The following is a 19,452-nucleotide window of genomic DNA, read 5'->3' as shown; positions in this document are numbered from 1 at the left end:
TCACACCTACCTTAACCTCATCATCATTGTCCATTCCACCATTATTCAATTTACCATTTTACACCTGATCATCATGGACTCTATTTTTATGCACCCTTGTTTCATAACCTTTCACTACTTCTTCATAGAGTTTAGAAATCAAATCTTCTTCATAAAGATTAACAAAATCCCTAAGGCTTATGGGCCGGTTTATTTTAACTTTTTTAAACTATAAATAGAGGTACGTAGAAAACTTAAATTTTATACTAGAAATTAGAGATATGCAAAAAAAAGAAAAAACTTTGAAATGACCATACATTTAGTTAAACCCTAAATGAGAAAGGGGCTAGAAATTTGTGACTGGTCCTGAAATCCTGCGCATGCGCTTTAAAAACCTGCATTTGAATCCAAAAACTTGTGTTTGTATCTTCACTAAGCTTGCGCCACCATCTTCTTCACATTTCTTTTCAAATGTTTGTCATTTTGATTCTAATCTAAACATGACTCCGTTTCAATTCAACATAATTTATAATTTTATTTTCACATTAACCGTATGTGATAATTTAATTTGACTTTGAATAATAGAATTAAGAAAAAGAATAAACATGACACAATTTATAAAAACAAGAGATCAAAATCGTCTTTTTAAAAATTAAAAGTTAAAAAAATATCAATAAAGTATACGATGTCATAAATTTTGTGTTGTCAAATATTATGATGAGAATCTAAGACAAATTTTTTTTATTTTTAAATTAGGGAATCTAAAAAAAATAAATGAGTAAAAACACTTTTAAGTAACCCATAAAACATTTAGAACAAGAACTAACGATTAAAAATATTAAGAAATAGAGAAAAAAAAGTAATAGTAAATCAAAGTGTGAAACAAACATCACGTGGAAATGGTGTTGACTAGGAAAACAAAGAGAACAACATTGTCAGCTTGGATTCAATGCAAACTGTACCTCAGATGATAACTGAATGGCGAATCACTGTGCCGTCCAAGGAGGCTGTCCCACTGACTATGCAGCCGTTGTCGTTTCCGTTGCCTCCTTAATTCTGTAAGTTTCTTTCTTTTTCTACCCAATCTGTTTCTCTGCCAATTCGCCACCTGTTTGTTCAAATGCCTCTATCAATCTTGAGTTCTCAATCTCGTTAATCAACCACTTTCCTTTGCAAATTAGTTTCTCACTATGCCCTTTTTTACCTTTCTGATTTGCTTATTCTCTGATGATTTCTGTGATTCCAATTTAGTGTGCTTTAGTTTGGCCTTTAGGGGCGCTTGTTTGTTGTATATACAGCTGAATTAAGCACTTATTCAATTGGTGCTTATCATCTATGAGCTTATGAGTAAGCTCTCTCTATAATTGAAAAGTGGACCAAGTTAAAATATTTATAAGCTGAAAAATTAGGTTACTATAATAAGCTATTGAGAGAAGCAGCTTATGAATATATGCCATAACCTATTTATGTAAGTAAGTTCTTCAAAACAATTACGCGGGTCCAAGTAATCTCTTCCTGATGCTCCTTAACCTTATTGTTGAAGTATCGTTTGTTTCAAAGACATATAGTTTGGATTTTTTATGCATTTTTTATTGGTAATGGTTGGCTTCTATCTTTCAGGCTTCTGGTATGGTCAATATTTCCCTTCATAGTTCACAAGGTTCCTCGTACTAAAGGAAGTGGTTTTTGGATACCTGTAATTCAAGTTGTTGCTAGCTTCAACCTTCTTTTATCAATTATGGTACAAAGAAAGTTCTTTATATAGTATATATCATTGATTTTCTGTGACAAAAAAAAAAGTAGTTGTATCGCGCTGTTTGTGTTTCATGCTTAGCCATCTATATTTTTTGTATGCAGATGTCAAACCGTTTCTTGAAATTTGAAAAGAGGCATTGGATGTCATGCTATTTGTGGGCAGGTTACCTTCTTGCCATCTTTTCTGAATAGTTTATGCTTCGTAGTTGAACATATGAGTGTTTGTTACTTGTTGTTAGCATAACCATACTTCATGTTTTTTTTTTCAGTTTGGGGTGAAGGTCCACTAGGATTTGGTTTGCTGTTGAGCTGCCGCATAACACAAGCATTTCAGTTATATTTTATCTTTGTCAAGTAAGTGACAACCTGATGTTGAGTTGTTAGGCTCTATAGCTTCAGTTGCTGCCTTAGGTGGTACTTTGCCAAGTGGTTAAAAATTTTATTATGGAAATTAAGCACTTCACAACCTTAAAATTTCTACCCGCACCTTTTTTGCGATGTAAAAATATAACCACTCATTTTATTTAGTAGCTTTTTATTTGTACTTATGTCATTGCTTAGTGAGTGCCAAATGAGTTACTTCCGTTGTCAATTGTGAGTTGAATTTAGATTTCTTTACTGCTATTTCAGGAGGCGTTTACCACTGATCCGATCATTCTTTTTAATTCCACTTATTCTATTTCCCTGGATTGTTGGTGCTGCTGGTAAGAATCTGATTCAACTTTAAGTTATTTAGTGCTGTTGTTTGTGTTACATAGACTTTGCTGCTGGTGGTCAAGGTAGCTATAAATTTATCCTAGTACTTTCATCTTTTTCCCCCTTAGAGCTGCATTTTCTTATTTACTTTTACGTAAAATCTTTTGTTTTTTTTTTTCAAATGTTTGCTGGACATTTAAAAATATTTCTGCAATATGTCTGTAGTACTCTCGGCGTCTTGTGGAATTTCTAAGGGTCAATGCAAACAAGTTCCCTATGTATTGTTTAAGGAGTCCATAAAAGAAAATTGTCTTGGAAATAGTACACGGCAAACACTTGTTGAAGTATTAAATACATCATTTTCTATGCAAAAGTTACCTCTTTTGATTCCTTATACAATACTCGAATGGAACTTGGTAGGATTTTCCTTTTAGAAATTATTGCTACAATCTTCCCTTTGCCTAGCCTATTTTTCTATTTTCCTGTATTTATTTCTAATGATGCTATTAATTCATGCTCTAGTTATCCATATAAAGAAGCCTCTTAACAATCGCTGCCACATGTCGGCTCAGTGGACCATACCAGTTGTTTGCCTTCATTCATTATATGTTGCGACTTTGGTTGGGGTAACTGCTGCTGTTCATCATATAGAGTTCAGGTTTGATGAACTCAGAGACCTTTGGAGAGGAATACTTGTATCATCCGTATCCTCTATTGCTCCTTGATTCACCATGCGAGTTTTTGTTAGAACAAGAAATGTTCTGATCAATATTCTTAGTTTTGATGATAACATTAAATATGAATTTTGTATAAGACAATGTGGTACTCTAATCCTTTACGTTTTCCATTACAGGAAAAGTATAAAAGAGTATGCATAAATCGGCGTTCAGAAGCACTGACCCAGAAGTTCTGGATGGCTTCATCAGAACATGGCCTGGTAAGACATCAGAAGATGGTCCTGCAGAATCAGAACATGAACTGGAAAGCAACAGAAGATGGTAGCAGAAGTACAAGCTCTGAAACTCTGATGGTATCACGCTCAAAGCACTTCAAAGTCTGAAGACAGTAGTTGCTCTACACCAAAGTTGAAGACTCTGATATTCAAAGGTTGTTATCTACAAAATCTGAGTCCAGAAGAAAGTACAAGATGAAAGGCTATAACGTTAATTCTCTGACTGATAAAAGGAACGTTAGAAGCTACAAAAGGCAAAGTCAGTAAAAGCAGCAAAAGCATGGCTCGAGGTAGTTGACAAAAGTGTGAAACATTAAATGCAGCGTTGTACTATTCACGCAAAGCATTAAATGCTCCCAACGGTCATTTCCTCTCAACGCCTATATATAGTAGTTCCATTCAGAAGCAGCATACAACACTTTGCACAAACATACCAAAACGCTGTCAAACTGAAAAGCAAAAAGAACTTCATCTTCAACCTCAGAACTTTGTAATATCCTAGTGAGTGTTAAGAACTAGAACTTAAGAGAAATATCACTTTGTGATTACAGCTTTATTAGAAGAAATTTATACTCTTGTAAACATTTATTTTTACATTGATTGTAAAAGGAATTCCTAGAGTGATCAAGTTGTGATATGTAGACTCTAGAAGACTTAGAGGGTATCTAAGTGGAAAACCATTGTAATCAGTTGGATTAGTGGATTAAATCCTCAGTTGAGGTAAATCACTCTAAAGGGGTGGACTGGAGTAGTTTGGTTAACAACGAACCAGGATAAAAATCATTGTGTTGATTATTTTTATCTTCCAAGTTTTTGAGTTACACTTATTCAATCCCCCCTTTCTAAGTGTTTTTCTATCCTTCAATTAGCATCAGAGCGCCGGTTCTAAGTGCAAGCACTTAACCGTGTTAGACAAAAGATTCAGGGAGAAAAACACAAAATGGTTGATACAATTCCAACTCCTACTCCTGAGCAAAACAACAATGGTAACAATGGAAGCAGTAGCTTCAATGGTTACAATAGACCACCAGTCTTTGATGGAGAAAATTTTGAGTATTGGAAAGATAGACTTGAAAGTTATTTACTATGTCAAGATGGTGATCTATGGGACTTAGTGTTGGATGGTTACAGACATCTTGTAAATGCTTGTGGAGTCAAGATTACAAGACAAGTTGTGAGTGATGACCAAAAGAAAGAATTCAAGAATCATCACAAATCAAGGACTATACTGTTGAATGCTATCTCACACGCTGAGTATGAGAAGATTACCAACAGAGATACTGCTCATCACATTTCGTAGTAAAAAAAGTTCCTAACTCCCATTTATAATTTGCCATATTTTTGCGCAACTTGAAAACTGGGTGTTTCCCCTTGTGCTTCTGTTTTTTTGCTAGTACCATGTGAACCATGATCTAGTCTAACAAATTATTCATTTCCTCTTCCATAAAATCATCATTATCAACTATATCCAATGCATTGTCATAGTTAAAATTCACATTATCACTATCATCCTCACTTTCATAACCATCCATGTTACTATTATTCATCACACCTACCTTAACCTCATCATCATTGTCCATTCCACCATTATTCAATTTACCATTTTACACCTGATCATCATGGACTCTATTTTTATGCACCCTTGTTTCATAACCTTTCACTACTTCTTCATAGAGTTTAGAAATCAAATCTTCTTCATAAAGATTAACAAAATCCCTAAGGCTTATGGGCCGGTTTATTTTAACTTTTTTAAACTATAAATAGAGGTACGTAGAAAACTTAAATTTTATACTAGAAATTAGAGATATGCAAAAAAAAGAAAAAACTTTGAAATGACCATACATTTAGTTAAACCCTAAATGAGAAAGGGGCTAGAAATTTGTGACTGGTCCTGAAATCCTGCGCATGCGCTTTAAAAACCTGCATTTGAATCCAAAAACTTGTGTTTGTATCTTCACTAAGCTTGCGCCACCATCTTCTTCACATTTCTTTTCAAATGTTTGTCATTTTGATTCTAATCTAAACATGACTCCGTTTCAATTCAACATAATTTATAATTTTATTTTCACATTAACCGTATGTGATAATTTAATTTGACTTTGAATAATAGAATTAAGAAAAAGAATAAACATGACACAATTTATAAAAACAAGAGATCAAAATCGTCTTTTTAAAAATTAAAAGTTAAAAAAATATCAATAAAGTATACGATGTCATAAATTTTGTGTTGTCAAATATTATGATGAGAATCTAAGACAAATTTTTTTTATTTTTAAATTAGGGAATCTAAAAAAAATAAATGAGTAAAAACACTTTTAAGTAACCCATAAAACATTTAGAACAAGAACTAACGATTAAAAATATTAAGAAATAGAGAAAAAAAAGTAATAGTAAATCAAAGTGTGAAACAAACATCACGTGGAAATGGTGTTGACTAGGAAAACAAAGAGAACAACATTGTCAGCTTGGATTCAATGCAAACTGTACCTCAGATGATAACTGAATGGCGAATCACTGTGCCGTCCAAGGAGGCTGTCCCACTGACTATGCAGCCGTTGTCGTTTCCGTTGCCTCCTTAATTCTGTAAGTTTCTTTCTTTTTCTACCCAATCTGTTTCTCTGCCAATTCGCCACCTGTTTGTTCAAATGCCTCTATCAATCTTGAGTTCTCAATCTCGTTAATCAACCACTTTCCTTTGCAAATTAGTTTCTCACTATGCCCTTTTTTACCTTTCTGATTTGCTTATTCTCTGATGATTTCTGTGATTCCAATTTAGTGTGCTTTAGTTTGGCCTTTAGGGGCGCTTGTTTGTTGTATATACAGCTGAATTAAGCACTTATTCAATTGGTGCTTATCATCTATGAGCTTATGAGTAAGCTCTCTCTATAATTGAAAAGTGGACCAAGTTAAAATATTTATAAGCTGAAAAATTAGGTTACTATAATAAGCTATTGAGAGAAGCAGCTTATGAATATATGCCATAACCTATTTATGTAAGTAAGTTCTTCAAAACAATTACGCGGGTCCAAGTAATCTCTTCCTGATGCTCCTTAACCTTATTGTTGAAGTATCGTTTGTTTCAAAGACATATAGTTTGGATTTTTTATGCATTTTTTATTGGTAATGGTTGGCTTCTATCTTTCAGGCTTCTGGTATGGTCAATATTTCCCTTCATAGTTCACAAGGTTCCTCGTACTAAAGGAAGTGGTTTTTGGATACCTGTAATTCAAGTTGTTGCTAGCTTCAACCTTCTTTTATCAATTATGGTACAAAGAAAGTTCTTTATATAGTATATATCATTGATTTTCTGTGACAAAAAAAAAAGTAGTTGTATCGCGCTGTTTGTGTTTCATGCTTAGCCATCTATATTTTTTGTATGCAGATGTCAAACCGTTTCTTGAAATTTGAAAAGAGGCATTGGATGTCATGCTATTTGTGGGCAGGTTACCTTCTTGCCATCTTTTCTGAATAGTTTATGCTTCGTAGTTGAACATATGAGTGTTTGTTACTTGTTGTTAGCATAACCATACTTCATGTTTTTTTTTTCAGTTTGGGGTGAAGGTCCACTAGGATTTGGTTTGCTGTTGAGCTGCCGCATAACACAAGCATTTCAGTTATATTTTATCTTTGTCAAGTAAGTGACAACCTGATGTTGAGTTGTTAGGCTCTATAGCTTCAGTTGCTGCCTTAGGTGGTACTTTGCCAAGTGGTTAAAAATTTTATTATGGAAATTAAGCACTTCACAACCTTAAAATTTCTACCCGCACCTTTTTTGCGATGTAAAAATATAACCACTCATTTTATTTAGTAGCTTTTTATTTGTACTTATGTCATTGCTTAGTGAGTGCCAAATGAGTTACTTCCGTTGTCAATTGTGAGTTGAATTTAGATTTCTTTACTGCTATTTCAGGAGGCGTTTACCACTGATCCGATCATTCTTTTTAATTCCACTTATTCTATTTCCCTGGATTGTTGGTGCTGCTGGTAAGAATCTGATTCAACTTTAAGTTATTTAGTGCTGTTGTTTGTGTTACATAGACTTTGCTGCTGGTGGTCAAGGTAGCTATAAATTTATCCTAGTACTTTCATCTTTTTCCCCCTTAGAGCTGCATTTTCTTATTTACTTTTACGTAAAATCTTTTGTTTTTTTTTTTCAAATGTTTGCTGGACATTTAAAAATATTTCTGCAATATGTCTGTAGTACTCTCGGCGTCTTGTGGAATTTCTAAGGGTCAATGCAAACAAGTTCCCTATGTATTGTTTAAGGAGTCCATAAAAGAAAATTGTCTTGGAAATAGTACACGGCAAACACTTGTTGAAGTATTAAATACATCATTTTCTATGCAAAAGTTACCTCTTTTGATTCCTTATACAATACTCGAATGGAACTTGGTAGGATTTTCCTTTTAGAAATTATTGCTACAATCTTCCCTTTGCCTAGCCTATTTTTCTATTTTCCTGTATTTATTTCTAATGATGCTATTAATTCATGCTCTAGTTATCCATATAAAGAAGCCTCTTAACAATCGCTGCCACATGTCGGCTCAGTGGACCATACCAGTTGTTTGCCTTCATTCATTATATGTTGCGACTTTGGTTGGGGTAACTGCTGCTGTTCATCATATAGAGTTCAGGTTTGATGAACTCAGAGACCTTTGGAGAGGAATACTTGTATCATCCGTATCCATTGGTACATTTTTTTCCTAGATTCTATAAGACACTCCACTATATTTTTATTAATATTGTAGCTCCTAACTTCCTACTAACCACTAATTCAAATATCAGTGTTCTTGAATTCACCATTAAGCCTAGAATGAGTAAAATTCATGTTAAAAAACTGAAGCTGAAACCAATACAGATTCGGTAAAGTGTATAAATGAAAGAAAGAGAAGGATGTTTTTACTAAAACATCTTTATGTATTCATGTTTATCATAAATTCTACCTAAATTCTAAGTGAAAAATATAGTATTGAATTGAAAGTGATCCCAAGTGGTATTAATTAGAGAGTACAATTGGATAAAAGCCATTAATGTTTTATTGAAAATTGAGAGAGATCAGTCATTCTGGGACAATTATTTTACAAATAGGTCAGTTATTCCCTCTATATTTTTAAGTGTCCCTTTTGAGTTGCACGCGGTTTTTAAGAAAATAAATAATTGTGTTGATTCCAGGAATTGTGGAATCCCCATCACGTTGGGCCCAAAATGGCCTGTTAGAATTAGCCCAATTTGGGGGTTGGCTTGGTTTGAGGTGCAACCTATACAGTTGACCCTGTTGAGTCAACACAACAAATTTGGACTCCACATCACCTGCTAGTTGCATAGCTTGATACCGGTTGCATGGTTTGATGGCACGAGCACGAGAACAAATATCGTGACGCAAACCTCCCATAAAATACCCAGAAATTGCTGCTCCAGAAATCGTGTACCCTGCGACAGATAAAGTTCAAATTCAGCAATGTTTTCCTCCCCAAGCTTGTTTGCCTGAGCTCTTTCAGTTCGAAAGGATTATCCAGACACCCTCCCCCAAATCTCATCATCACCTTCCCGTCCTTCAAATCCTCCCACGTCAAAGACTCGGTAGAATCCCTCCGCAAATAAAACGAATGAATATTTGGACCTTCCATGCTCAAGTTGGTGAGTTGAATACGAACATCCTATGAGATACCTTGAACTTCGAAAGAGGTCTCTGCATGAGTGATCAAGCAACAGGATCAGCACCATTGAAAGGAGGCAATTCCATCTTCTCTGTAGAGAGGCGGCATCTATCGAGTGACGTAGAAGTCGCCGTTAAACTGGGCTGAGGTGTTTCCTTCTGCGCCAAGAACGCACTGCTGAGGTGTTTCCTTCTGCGCCAACAACACACTGCTGAGGTGTTTCCTTCTGCGCCAACAACACAGGGAATTTTCTTACGAATCTTTGTGGGCACATTGTCATGTAATGACTTAAAACCAGATTCCAATTCTATATGCTCCAAACAAAGTTCCACTGCAGTTACTTGATCAATAATTTTGGGGTGCATAACAAGGACTGCTCGGCCCAATTGATAAAGCAGAGTTGACTATTGGTTAATAATGAATGGAATATTATTGACCAAGATGGAATTTGATGAAGAAAGCAAATTACAACTACCATAGCTAAGGCTCCTAAGTTGAGAGAGAACAGTTCTCTCTCCTTCCTACCACAAAAGGGTTCTTACAGAATTCTCATTACTGAATATTCTAATTAACTAGCCAGCTGTCCCCTAGCATATTCCCCTGCTGTCTCTCTTCTTTTTTCTCATACACCCTCCAAACTTTGGGCCTCCTGCCATCATTTAGGCCCACCAGGACCTCCTCATTAGGATTTTTGCCCAGACTTCATTCTATCAGAATGTTATAACAAAAGTCAACCCTGATCCTTGATGTTTTTATCCTATTATTAAATTCATACTCTCATTTAAATAGTGAAACAGATTGTGATGTATATAAGAAATATGAAAACTAAGCCTAAAGGATAGTCTAAGATACTCTGAATTATTTCAAGATACAATCAAGATATTGCAAGATTTTTTTTCATATATTCTAACATATATCGCAAGATCTAGAGATTTATGAATTGGATAGAGATATGATACATGATAGAACATTATGGCATCGTTTGATGTAGACGACCCCACTTAGTGTTAGTGGGATAATAGTTGGTTGTTATTGTATTCTAACATATATTTTCTGGATGTCTCAGCTTGGTGGCCTCAATAATTTAACCTTTTCTAATTTTTTTGTCAGTTGTATGGGTTACTGCTTACATACTTAATGAAATTCATGACAATATCTCATGGCTTCAAGTTGCCTCCAGATTTCTTCTTTTAGTTTTGGTATGCTTTCCTACTGCTTCTTGTTGCATTACAATGAAATAACACATTGTTAGTTAATTGGAAGTATGAATTCAATGCCATTGATTATGTTATGAATCTCTTATTTACTTTATCTTATGTTGTCTTTGTTTAAAGGCTAGCATACTTGTCCTGGCATTCTTTTCAATATCAAGTTCACAACCACTGCTCTCGCAAATCAGCTTGAGGAGAAGAGAATCCAGGGAGTTTCGCACAATGGGCCAGGCTTTGGGCATACCTGATAGTGGGGTATTAACACAAAGTGAACCAATTTCGAGGATAGATCCCAATGAACCATTGGATAAGCTTCTCATGAACAAGAAATTCAGGCAGTCTTTTATGGCATTTTCCGACAGGTAAAATGTCCTGCTGTTGACTCCAGTGTGTAGGCAGACATTTGTCAATTATGGCTTCTCTTATTTAAGAAAAGTGTTTAAAGTTAAGGTTTTTCATTACATTTAGATAAGATTGAGATTTGTGGTTCTAAAATTTTCATATGGATGAAATTTTCTGATGCGGTTCTCAATGCAGTCGCATAGGTGGTTTTAATTCACACCACAATTGCTGCCCGATGCCTTCGCGGAGGCGACCGCATCAGCAATGTTGCGGCCGCAATTGCGGTTGCAGCCTGCGATTTAAAACCATGTTTGGACCTACTCATCAAAATAGAAGAAAACAACAAAGAAAAGAAAAGTAAAAGACCCTGTCTTTGTTAATGCAAAAGAATAACATTAATGTTTTAATATATTTTACAGTTGCTTGGCTGGGGAGAGTGTGCACTTTTTTGATGAAGTGCATGAGCTAAGTAAGATATCGGAAAATGACTGCGTGAGAAGAATCTATATGGCACGACATATTATTGAGAAGTACATAGTCGCAGGTTGCTACTTTTTGTTACAGATAGCTTTGTTTATTCATCCTTTGTCTTGTTTTCTCTTCTATGACATCCTGCTTTTGTCATTGCCAAAATTGTTATACTGGATTTCTCTCACTCCTTATAAAAACAGTTATTTCATTTAAACGCCATTGCATGTCTCACAGATAGGGTTTTCAGTGAATGAGTTCAATACCGAGAGAGTTCTAACTTTATAGAAAAAATAAAATCGCGTGCTTGCAAGCTTTCCTTCCAAATGTAGGGTGCCTGTGTTTAATATTTGACAAAATGTAATTTTATAGGTGCAGCTATGGAGATAAACATCTCTTACAGAAGCAAACAGGAAATTTTGTCAACTTCAGACCTAGCACGCGCTGATCTCTTTCATAATGCACTTAATGAGATCGTGCAGCTGATGAAAACGGTGAGTTCCTTACATTCTAATCAGTTTAATAGGACTCCTTTGATTAAAATTAGCCTCGTTGTGACTATAGTTTTCATCTAAAATTTATATATTGCATCCACTTCCCAGAACTTGGCAAAAGATTACTGGTCATCAATGTTCTTCCTGAAGTTCCAGGAGGAATGCGACATGAGGTGTAACGGCTATGAGCTTGAGCAAATGACAGGGTGGAACTATTCTCCCAGGTTGAGTTCCGTGCACGGTACAGATGATCCTTTTCACCAGGATCATCTTCTTAAGAACTCAGAATGTGGCAATGATACTGACTCATGATTTGGAACCGCTTATCGACTCGCCAAACCAGATTTACCTAAATTACTGATATATTTTACCTACTCTATATATGACAAAAAGGAAACTGTATAGTTAGGCTAGGATCATGTACATCTTGGCCTTGTTGCTAACACTGATTTATGAACCCTGAACTTTCCAAGTTACTTTAACCACATCTTAGGTTTAGAGATTTAAGCATACACAAACGACCTTGTTGTACTTGTATTGTTGAATGCAGCTACCTTACAGCTTCCTCTGAATGACATGGCTTTAATTTTGATAGTTGCATTAATTTATATGCATGACAGTGAAACTTTTTTACACTTTTTTACACATGCGTTCAATCACGTCACGGTTTAGGTGTTTGTAGAGCAATTATCATCAATGATACTTCTGTTAATTTTGTTAGGATTAGCTTGTATTTGTTGTTAGGATCGTGCATCCATTTCTACATCATTAAATTTTACTTAGTACTTCTTTCGGTTTTTTTATTATAAATTACTTAGATATTACTACATATTAAGAAATAGTGGCATCTACTATCTATGATGAACCATTAAATTAAATGATTCACAGTATGTATACCATAGATAAGAGTTATTTGATTAAATTGTTGTATCAGATGTTATTATGTACCACTTGCATAGAAATTGTTCCTCCTTGCATAGAAATTGTTCCTCTTCTCACTTTCTATGAAAGCACTGCAAAATTTCAAAGCATCGTACACTTACTATAAAATATTAAAATTGAATATTTTTCCATCAATAATCAACGAAAATCTTATTAAAAAATCAACAAAATTTTCGCAAAACTGAATCTTGGTCATACGTTTAAATAATTAACCTTCGAAATTGTTTCTTGCTTTTCTTTAATATCAAATCTGACTCTTTATTCAAAGTTTACCATGTCTTGAATTGAGGTAGTAAGATAATTGAATGTTTGTCTTTTCCATTCATGTGAATAGAATATATACATTGGTCAACTGTTTATTTATGATACAAGTACAACATAATTACAGAGATAAAATATTCTAATTACAATAAATTAATTATGATTAATTATAACAATACCATTATATTCTATCATATTTTCGCAGTCGAAGGGGGAGGTTCACAGACGTTTAAACTGATTCAAAAATCATCTAAGAGAATGTGATGAAGGCCTTTGGTGAAGATGGTTGCAATCTAATGTCGGGTGAGAACATGAAGAACACGTGTCTGACCACAAGCTACTTTTTCCTGAACAAAATGAATGTTCATCTCAATATGCTTGGTACGCTGATGTTGCACAAGATTACCAGAGAGATAAATGGTACTAACATTATCACATACACCAAAGTGGCCTGAGGAATAGAAAAATGGAGCCCTAAAAGAAGATTACGGATCCAACACGACTCTGACACAACATTAGCAACACCTATATATTCGACTTCAACACTAGAACGAGAGAGAGGGTGTGTGTGTGTGAGTTGCCTTTTGGAAGACCAAGGGATAAGGTTGTCACCTAGAAAGACACAATAGCCAGATGTGGAGCGTCTAAGGGATAAGGTTGTCACCTAGAAAGACACAATAGCCAGATGTGGAGCATTTGATGTCTGGACATCCACCTCAATTAGCGCCAGTGTATGAGATAAGTTGTGAAATGAATGGGGATGGTGATAGATGTAATCCAAGATATATTGTACCGTGAACATAGCGCAAAATGCGCATTAGAGCTAGCATGTGTTTCATGCGAGGTGTCTTGGTAAATTCTCTGGTTTGACTAATGAGCAAAACCCGCGTATAACAAAAACCTCGTTTAATTACTTAATATTTACACGTAATTCTCTTATTAAATTACAATCCTCGTGGAGACGATCTTTTTATTATTACTTCGACACTATCAGTACACTTGCCGAGAAGTCATCAAGATTTTGACATTGTTACCGGGAATTACAATTTCAACAAGAAAATTTTTGTGGGTAGTTTGTGATTTTTAAATTTTTAAGGATAATTGTGAATTTTTTTTTTGTTGCTACTTAGTTGTTGTTTTCCTAAAATATTTCTTTTAGTTACTTTAGTTTCTAATTTTTAGGTTATTGTTGTAAACATTTAGAATTTTATTTATTATTTTTATATTTATTTTTTGTTTTTAATCTTAGTTTTTAATTTTTAATTTGTAAATTTTATTTTCATCTTTATTTTTTTAAAATTTCTACTCTTATATGTTTCTATTTAGTTTCTATCTAGTTTAGTGCTACTAGGGTGTTTTTCTTTTGATCCACCACCAAGAAAGTCATTCCTTCTAGTAAAGACTTTGAACGAATTCTTGAAGTTTCCTCAAAGCAATTTGTAAGCAATAAACTCAATCATGTAATCATTCAACAAGGATATTAAAGCATAAAAAATGACATTGAAGCATCCAACAAGAACATTCAAGCATCCATAAGGAACATGGAAAATCACATTGGATTGTTATATATACAAGTGGTACCTCGATCAATTGGAGGTTTTAATGCAAATATATTGAATAGTCCTATGGATGATGAAATTGAGGGAGAAGTCCAAAATGAATAAGTAGTTGATGAAGGAGTTGAAAAAGAAAAATTAGAAGAAAAATCCATGCCATCAGATAACAATGAATCAAGAATAGAAGAAGTCAAGGTGGAAAATATATTTGGGAAAAGAGCAAAAATATGTTTTGGATTCAACAATTTGTCTAGATCCAGATATCCAACAAGAAAATCTTCAACAAAATAATTTCCCTAAAAGCTATTGTAGAAACAAGGAAGATGGAAGAAAAGAAATAGATAAAGTATGAGATATCATTTATGCCTTGTTCGTTACTATCAAGCTGAAGAACATATGAATGCCACATGATCAATACCTCAAGTTCATGGAAGTACTATCAAACAAAAGGAAGAAGAAAGATGATGTGTTTTTCGTGTCATAACAGATAATCAAATGGTCAAGCTAAGGGCCTTAAATAAGCGCTTCATAGGAGACAACTCATTGAATTTTAAGTTTTTAGATTTCGTTAGATTTATTTCCATTTTTTGTACTTTGATCTAAGGAAGATTAATAGCTAGCTCTCAACAATGCTCTCCCCATTAGTGCTTTTCTTTGTTTTAAATTAGTAGACTTGTTTGCTTATGTTGTTTCTTTCATATTTAATTTTCTACCTTGCTAGTGTCATCATAAAAAAAAAGAATAAGTCACCAAAAAAATAATAAACAAAAGAGACCAATAGTGAAGTTCCCTTGCAGATTAAAAGTTAATGAAAAAAAGAGAAATCAACTACTTGTACTCAATCTCCAAATACCTCAGTTTAAAAGGTTTGAGCGAAATATTTTCACTGTTTACTTTTCCTTCTTATGAGAGTTTCCATACTTTAGTCTTTTTTTAGAATTTGCCCTATTTCTAATTTTGAGTCTATTGGTCTGATAAATACACATTGAGATAGTTCTTTGTGAAAACTCTAAGCCTTTTAAGCCACCCTGTTTGAATATGATTATATTCGTTGTTTAACCAATTTGAGCTAAACCATTCTTTCGGTGACATAACCTTTATTATATAGTCATTCAATTTGAAAGATAAATTATTTTCACCCTCTTTGGAGTTAGGTAGAAATATTTGTTTTACTTATCTGATGCAAAAGAATAAGTTTAGAATTGCTCTTGAAAGCTAGCAACAAATAAGTTTGGGGTTGGTCGGGTACTAGAGAAATTGGTCAAAAAGATAAAGAAAGAAAAATAAGAAGTTAAAATAGCTTCTTCAAAAAAAATTGTAAAAAAATAAGACCAACAATATGCAATTCTCTATGTCAAATGAATTACAAAAGAGTGATATGAAAAAAATTTGATAGCATTGAAAAAAATTGGGTACCTAACTCCAAAGGTTTAAATATATTATCCTAAATTATTCTACCCTAACATAAAGTGTGAGTTTAAATATGACTTTGATTGTTTGATTAGATTTTTTTTTCAAATTCATTGTTAAATGCTTATGTATGTTGATTGAATGATTACCTTGTCAAATCGAGTGCATAATTGTGAGATGAAAAACAAGTTGAGTACTTTTGTATTTCGGGAGAACTTTTTCGAGTTGATTAGATCGAAGTAGAGAACCGAAGTGTTGATGGGAAAAAGGTGACATTCATTGGTAAGGGCGAGCTTTTTAATTCTAATGAAATGTTCGGTAGATAGGTTACTTGAGGACAATAATAGTCGTCATAACATGATTTTTACAGGAAAATTTGGATGAAATCGAAATATTAACGAGCAAACGTCATGCCAAAATGTGAAGAATTGAGCAAAAACTTATCAAAAGAAAGAAATAAAGATTTAAAAAATTCTGAAGAAATCGTGATGAAACCAACATTTTTCAGCACAATTTATATCAAAATGTCTGTTCAATAATTTATTCATATATAGAGTTTCGTAACTCTATTCATCCCTTGTAGAGTTTGACATAGGGGTGAAGCTTAAAAAAAAAAAAATGTATTGTTATAATTAAGCAAATAAAATATAGATTTACTATTCTTCTTTTTAAGAATATAAATGAATACATATTTATAAGAAATCAAAAATGTAAAAAAATACTATACTCTTTTAAATAGAAGTCTGAAATATAAATAAATCAAAAAATAAAACAAAAGTGAAGATGGTGGAGATACATTAATCTACTTTTATAATAAGTGAATAGAGGAAATCAATTTTTTTTTTTTTTTGTAAATGGCATGTGGACAAAATCCACCACAAAATAAATTAAAAGAAAAAGAGATGATACATAGAAGAAAATAAAAGGGGGAACCAAACCAAAACCCCTTAGTGAAGGATTCTATAATAAGGAAGCCCAATAGAGTTTCTAACAAAATCCATTAGAATCTTCCTATGAACAACCACTACAAGAAATGTTGTTCCCGGCGACATATATTAGCGACGTGGAACACACGTGGCTAAATATTGCCTTTTGTAACGTGACATTCACATCGCTACATATTTTTAAATTTTAAATAACATTATTGACATAAAGTAGTGAGGAGTCAGACATTGGGGTTTGTAAAAATAATTGCGACGTGAGCTAAACGTCACTATATTAAGTTTTTAAATTAAAATAGATAAAGTTATAACATTCACATAGGGGGGAAATTCAAATTTTAAAAAAATTGGTTGTGACGTTTTATACACGCCGCAACTTTTAGAGGTAAAATACAAGGTTACATTAACCTAACATGGTTTCAGCTTTGCAGACAGGAACATTAATTAATGTTACCGTTGTCATGTTGCGACGTGATTCATACGTGGCAAGGTTGCGACGTGATTCTCACGTCGCTGATTAGCTTATTAAATCACGCGTTTTGCTTCTTCCCCTTCTATTATACCATTACCATTTCTTGCAAATTGTTTCCTCTTCCTCTGCAAACACAAACGTCCCCAACCTCTCCCAAAATCCCTAAATTTTTCATTCTCATTTCAATCCCTTACAAGGTATAATTAGGTATTTTTTATAATCTTGTTTTATGTTCATACTGTTTTTTGTTATTAACGGTTTAATTTTTTTTTGTCCATTTAATTTGAAGAAATAAGAATGTGAAGGAGGAGAAGAAAGTGAAGGAGAAGAAAAAGGTGAAGGAGTAGATTGAAGAAGAGGTAAGTTTTTTTTATCTATTTTCAGTTTTTTTTTTTAAAATTTATTTATAATGTGATATATTTTCATAGTTTTGTTAGGTTATATTTTTAATTAGGTTATTTTTTTAAATTAATGATTATAAAACGAAAAATGTTTAGAATATGTTGTTGTTTAAATTATGTTGTTGTTGAAATTTAATTAGGTTATTAAAAATGTTTAGAATAATGTATAAATTCAAAATGTTTAGAAAAACTATTATATATATATATATATATATATATATATATATATATATATATATATATATATATATATATGTTAAATATGTTTTTAAAAATTAATAGAAATACTATTATATATGTATTTTAGAATTTTAAAAGTTAATAGAAAAATAATATATGTTATGTTATTGTTATTATATTAAAAATACATATTTTTAAAAATTAAAATATATATTAAAAGTAGAATATATATTATATATGTATTTTTAAAATGAAATAAAATATAATATGATTATATGTTATATTTATAAAATTGAAATATATGTTATTGTTATTAATTAGGTTTTTTTTAAATTAATTATTATAAAACGAAAAATGTTTAGAATATGTTGTTGTTTAAATTATGTTGTTGTTGAAATTTAATTAGGTTATTAAAAAATGTTTAGGATAATGTATAAATTAAAAATGTCTAGCAAAAATGTTTAGAAAAACTATTATATATATATATATATATATATATATATATATATATATATATATATATATATATATATATATATATATATATATATATTATGTTAAATATGCTTTTCAAAATTAATAGAAATACTATTATATATATTTTAGAATTTTAAAAATTAATAGAAAAAGAATATATGTTATGTTATTGTTATTATATTAAAAATATATATTTTTAAAAATTAAAATATATATTAAAAGTAGAATACATTAATGCAACAATCAATCTTTCTTACTCTTTCAGCAAAGAAGTTGGTGTCGAAGTTGGGCTTAAGAGTAAGAAAGATTGATTGTTGCATTAATGTATTTAACATAGTGATGGATGTGAAAGGCAAAACAAAAGATAATGAAAAGGCCAGACAAGACATGGAAAAATGGTGTAACATAAGAGAGTTGGAGTTGAAGCCTCTACCGAATGGAAAGTTATTAAAACTCAAGGCTTGTTTCACTCTGACTTCCCAAGAAGCTAAAGTTGTTTGTCGATGGCTAAAAGATTTGAGAATGCCTGATGGGTATTCATCGAATTTATCAAGGTGTGCTGACCCTAACACTGGGAAGTTGCATGGAATGAAAAGTCACGATTGTCACATTTTTATGGAACAATTGTTACCAATTGCATTTGGCTCGCTACCCAAACATGTTCTTGATCAACTAACTGAAATTAGTCAGTTTTTTAGAGATATTTGTGCGTCAGCTATAAAAGTGGAAGAAATCATGAAGTTGGACCAAAACATTGCAATCATTCTTTGTAAGTTGGAACAAGTTTTTCCGCCTGGTTTCTTGGTGGACCAGTTCAATATAGGTGGATGTATCCGTTTGAAAGGTTCATGGGTGATTTAAAGCGATCAGTGAAGAATAAAGCAAGAGTTGAAGGTTCTATATGTGCACATTACCTGCATCGAGAAACATCACATTTTTGCAGTCATTCTTTCAATCACTTGATGTTAACTCCTAGAACCATACGGAATCCGGTAAATGTCAACCAGAGGAGTCAATTCATCTTATCAGTATTTGGTCTTCCAGGTCGACCTTCTGGAAAGAAGAGTGTGCATTAGTTGACCCAGAAAGAAATGCAATCCGCACATGTCCATGTCTTGATCAACTGCGTTGAAGTTAAACAATACCTTGAGTAAGTTTACCCAATTTTTAAAACATAAGAGAATGATATGGATAGCGAAGATGAAAAATAACTAAACATTGAGTGTAATATGTATTAAATATCTATTTATATGTTAAT

The 19,452-nt window shown here is 32.7% G+C and overlaps 2 protein-coding genes across 3 annotated transcripts; both read left to right on the top strand.

Annotated features, from left to right (window-relative positions):
- The first annotated feature begins 818 nt into the window (after positions 1-818).
- LOC131627146 (regulator of G-protein signaling 1-like) lies at positions 819-4,475 on the top strand. Of its 2 annotated transcripts, XM_058897986.1 has the most exons (7): positions 819-1,037; positions 1,600-1,720; positions 1,837-1,897; positions 2,004-2,088; positions 2,365-2,438; positions 2,953-3,088; positions 3,284-4,444. In XM_058897986.1, exons 1-7 carry the CDS (start codon positions 958-960, stop codon positions 3,306-3,308), a joined length of 582 nt encoding a protein of 193 aa, XP_058753969.1. In that variant the 5' UTR covers positions 819-957; the 3' UTR covers positions 3,309-4,444. The 2 variants fall into 2 exon arrangements, with proteins under 2 accessions (XP_058753969.1, XP_058753968.1); XM_058897985.1 differs by having other exon boundaries at positions 2,953-4,475.
- Positions 4,476-5,749: 1,274 nt separating this feature from the next.
- On the top strand, positions 5,750-12,158 carry LOC131627145 (regulator of G-protein signaling 1-like). Its single transcript, XM_058897984.1, has 11 exons — positions 5,750-5,965; positions 6,528-6,648; positions 6,765-6,825; positions 6,932-7,016; positions 7,293-7,366; positions 7,881-8,072; positions 10,150-10,238; positions 10,374-10,612; positions 11,012-11,136; positions 11,433-11,554; positions 11,663-12,158. The coding sequence occupies exons 1-11, from the start codon at positions 5,886-5,888 to the stop codon at positions 11,864-11,866; spliced, it is 1,392 nt and encodes a 463-aa protein (XP_058753967.1). The 5' UTR covers positions 5,750-5,885; the 3' UTR covers positions 11,867-12,158.
- Positions 12,159-19,452: the final 7,294 nt, after the last annotated feature.

Source organism: Vicia villosa, unplaced genomic scaffold, assembly GCF_029867415.1.
Source record: "Vicia villosa cultivar HV-30 ecotype Madison, WI unplaced genomic scaffold, Vvil1.0 ctg.000349F_1_1, whole genome shotgun sequence".
Taxonomy (NCBI): domain Eukaryota; kingdom Viridiplantae; phylum Streptophyta; class Magnoliopsida; order Fabales; family Fabaceae; genus Vicia; species Vicia villosa.
Note: the sequence above shows the minus strand (reverse complement) of the source record. Positions and strands in the feature narration are given on the sequence as shown.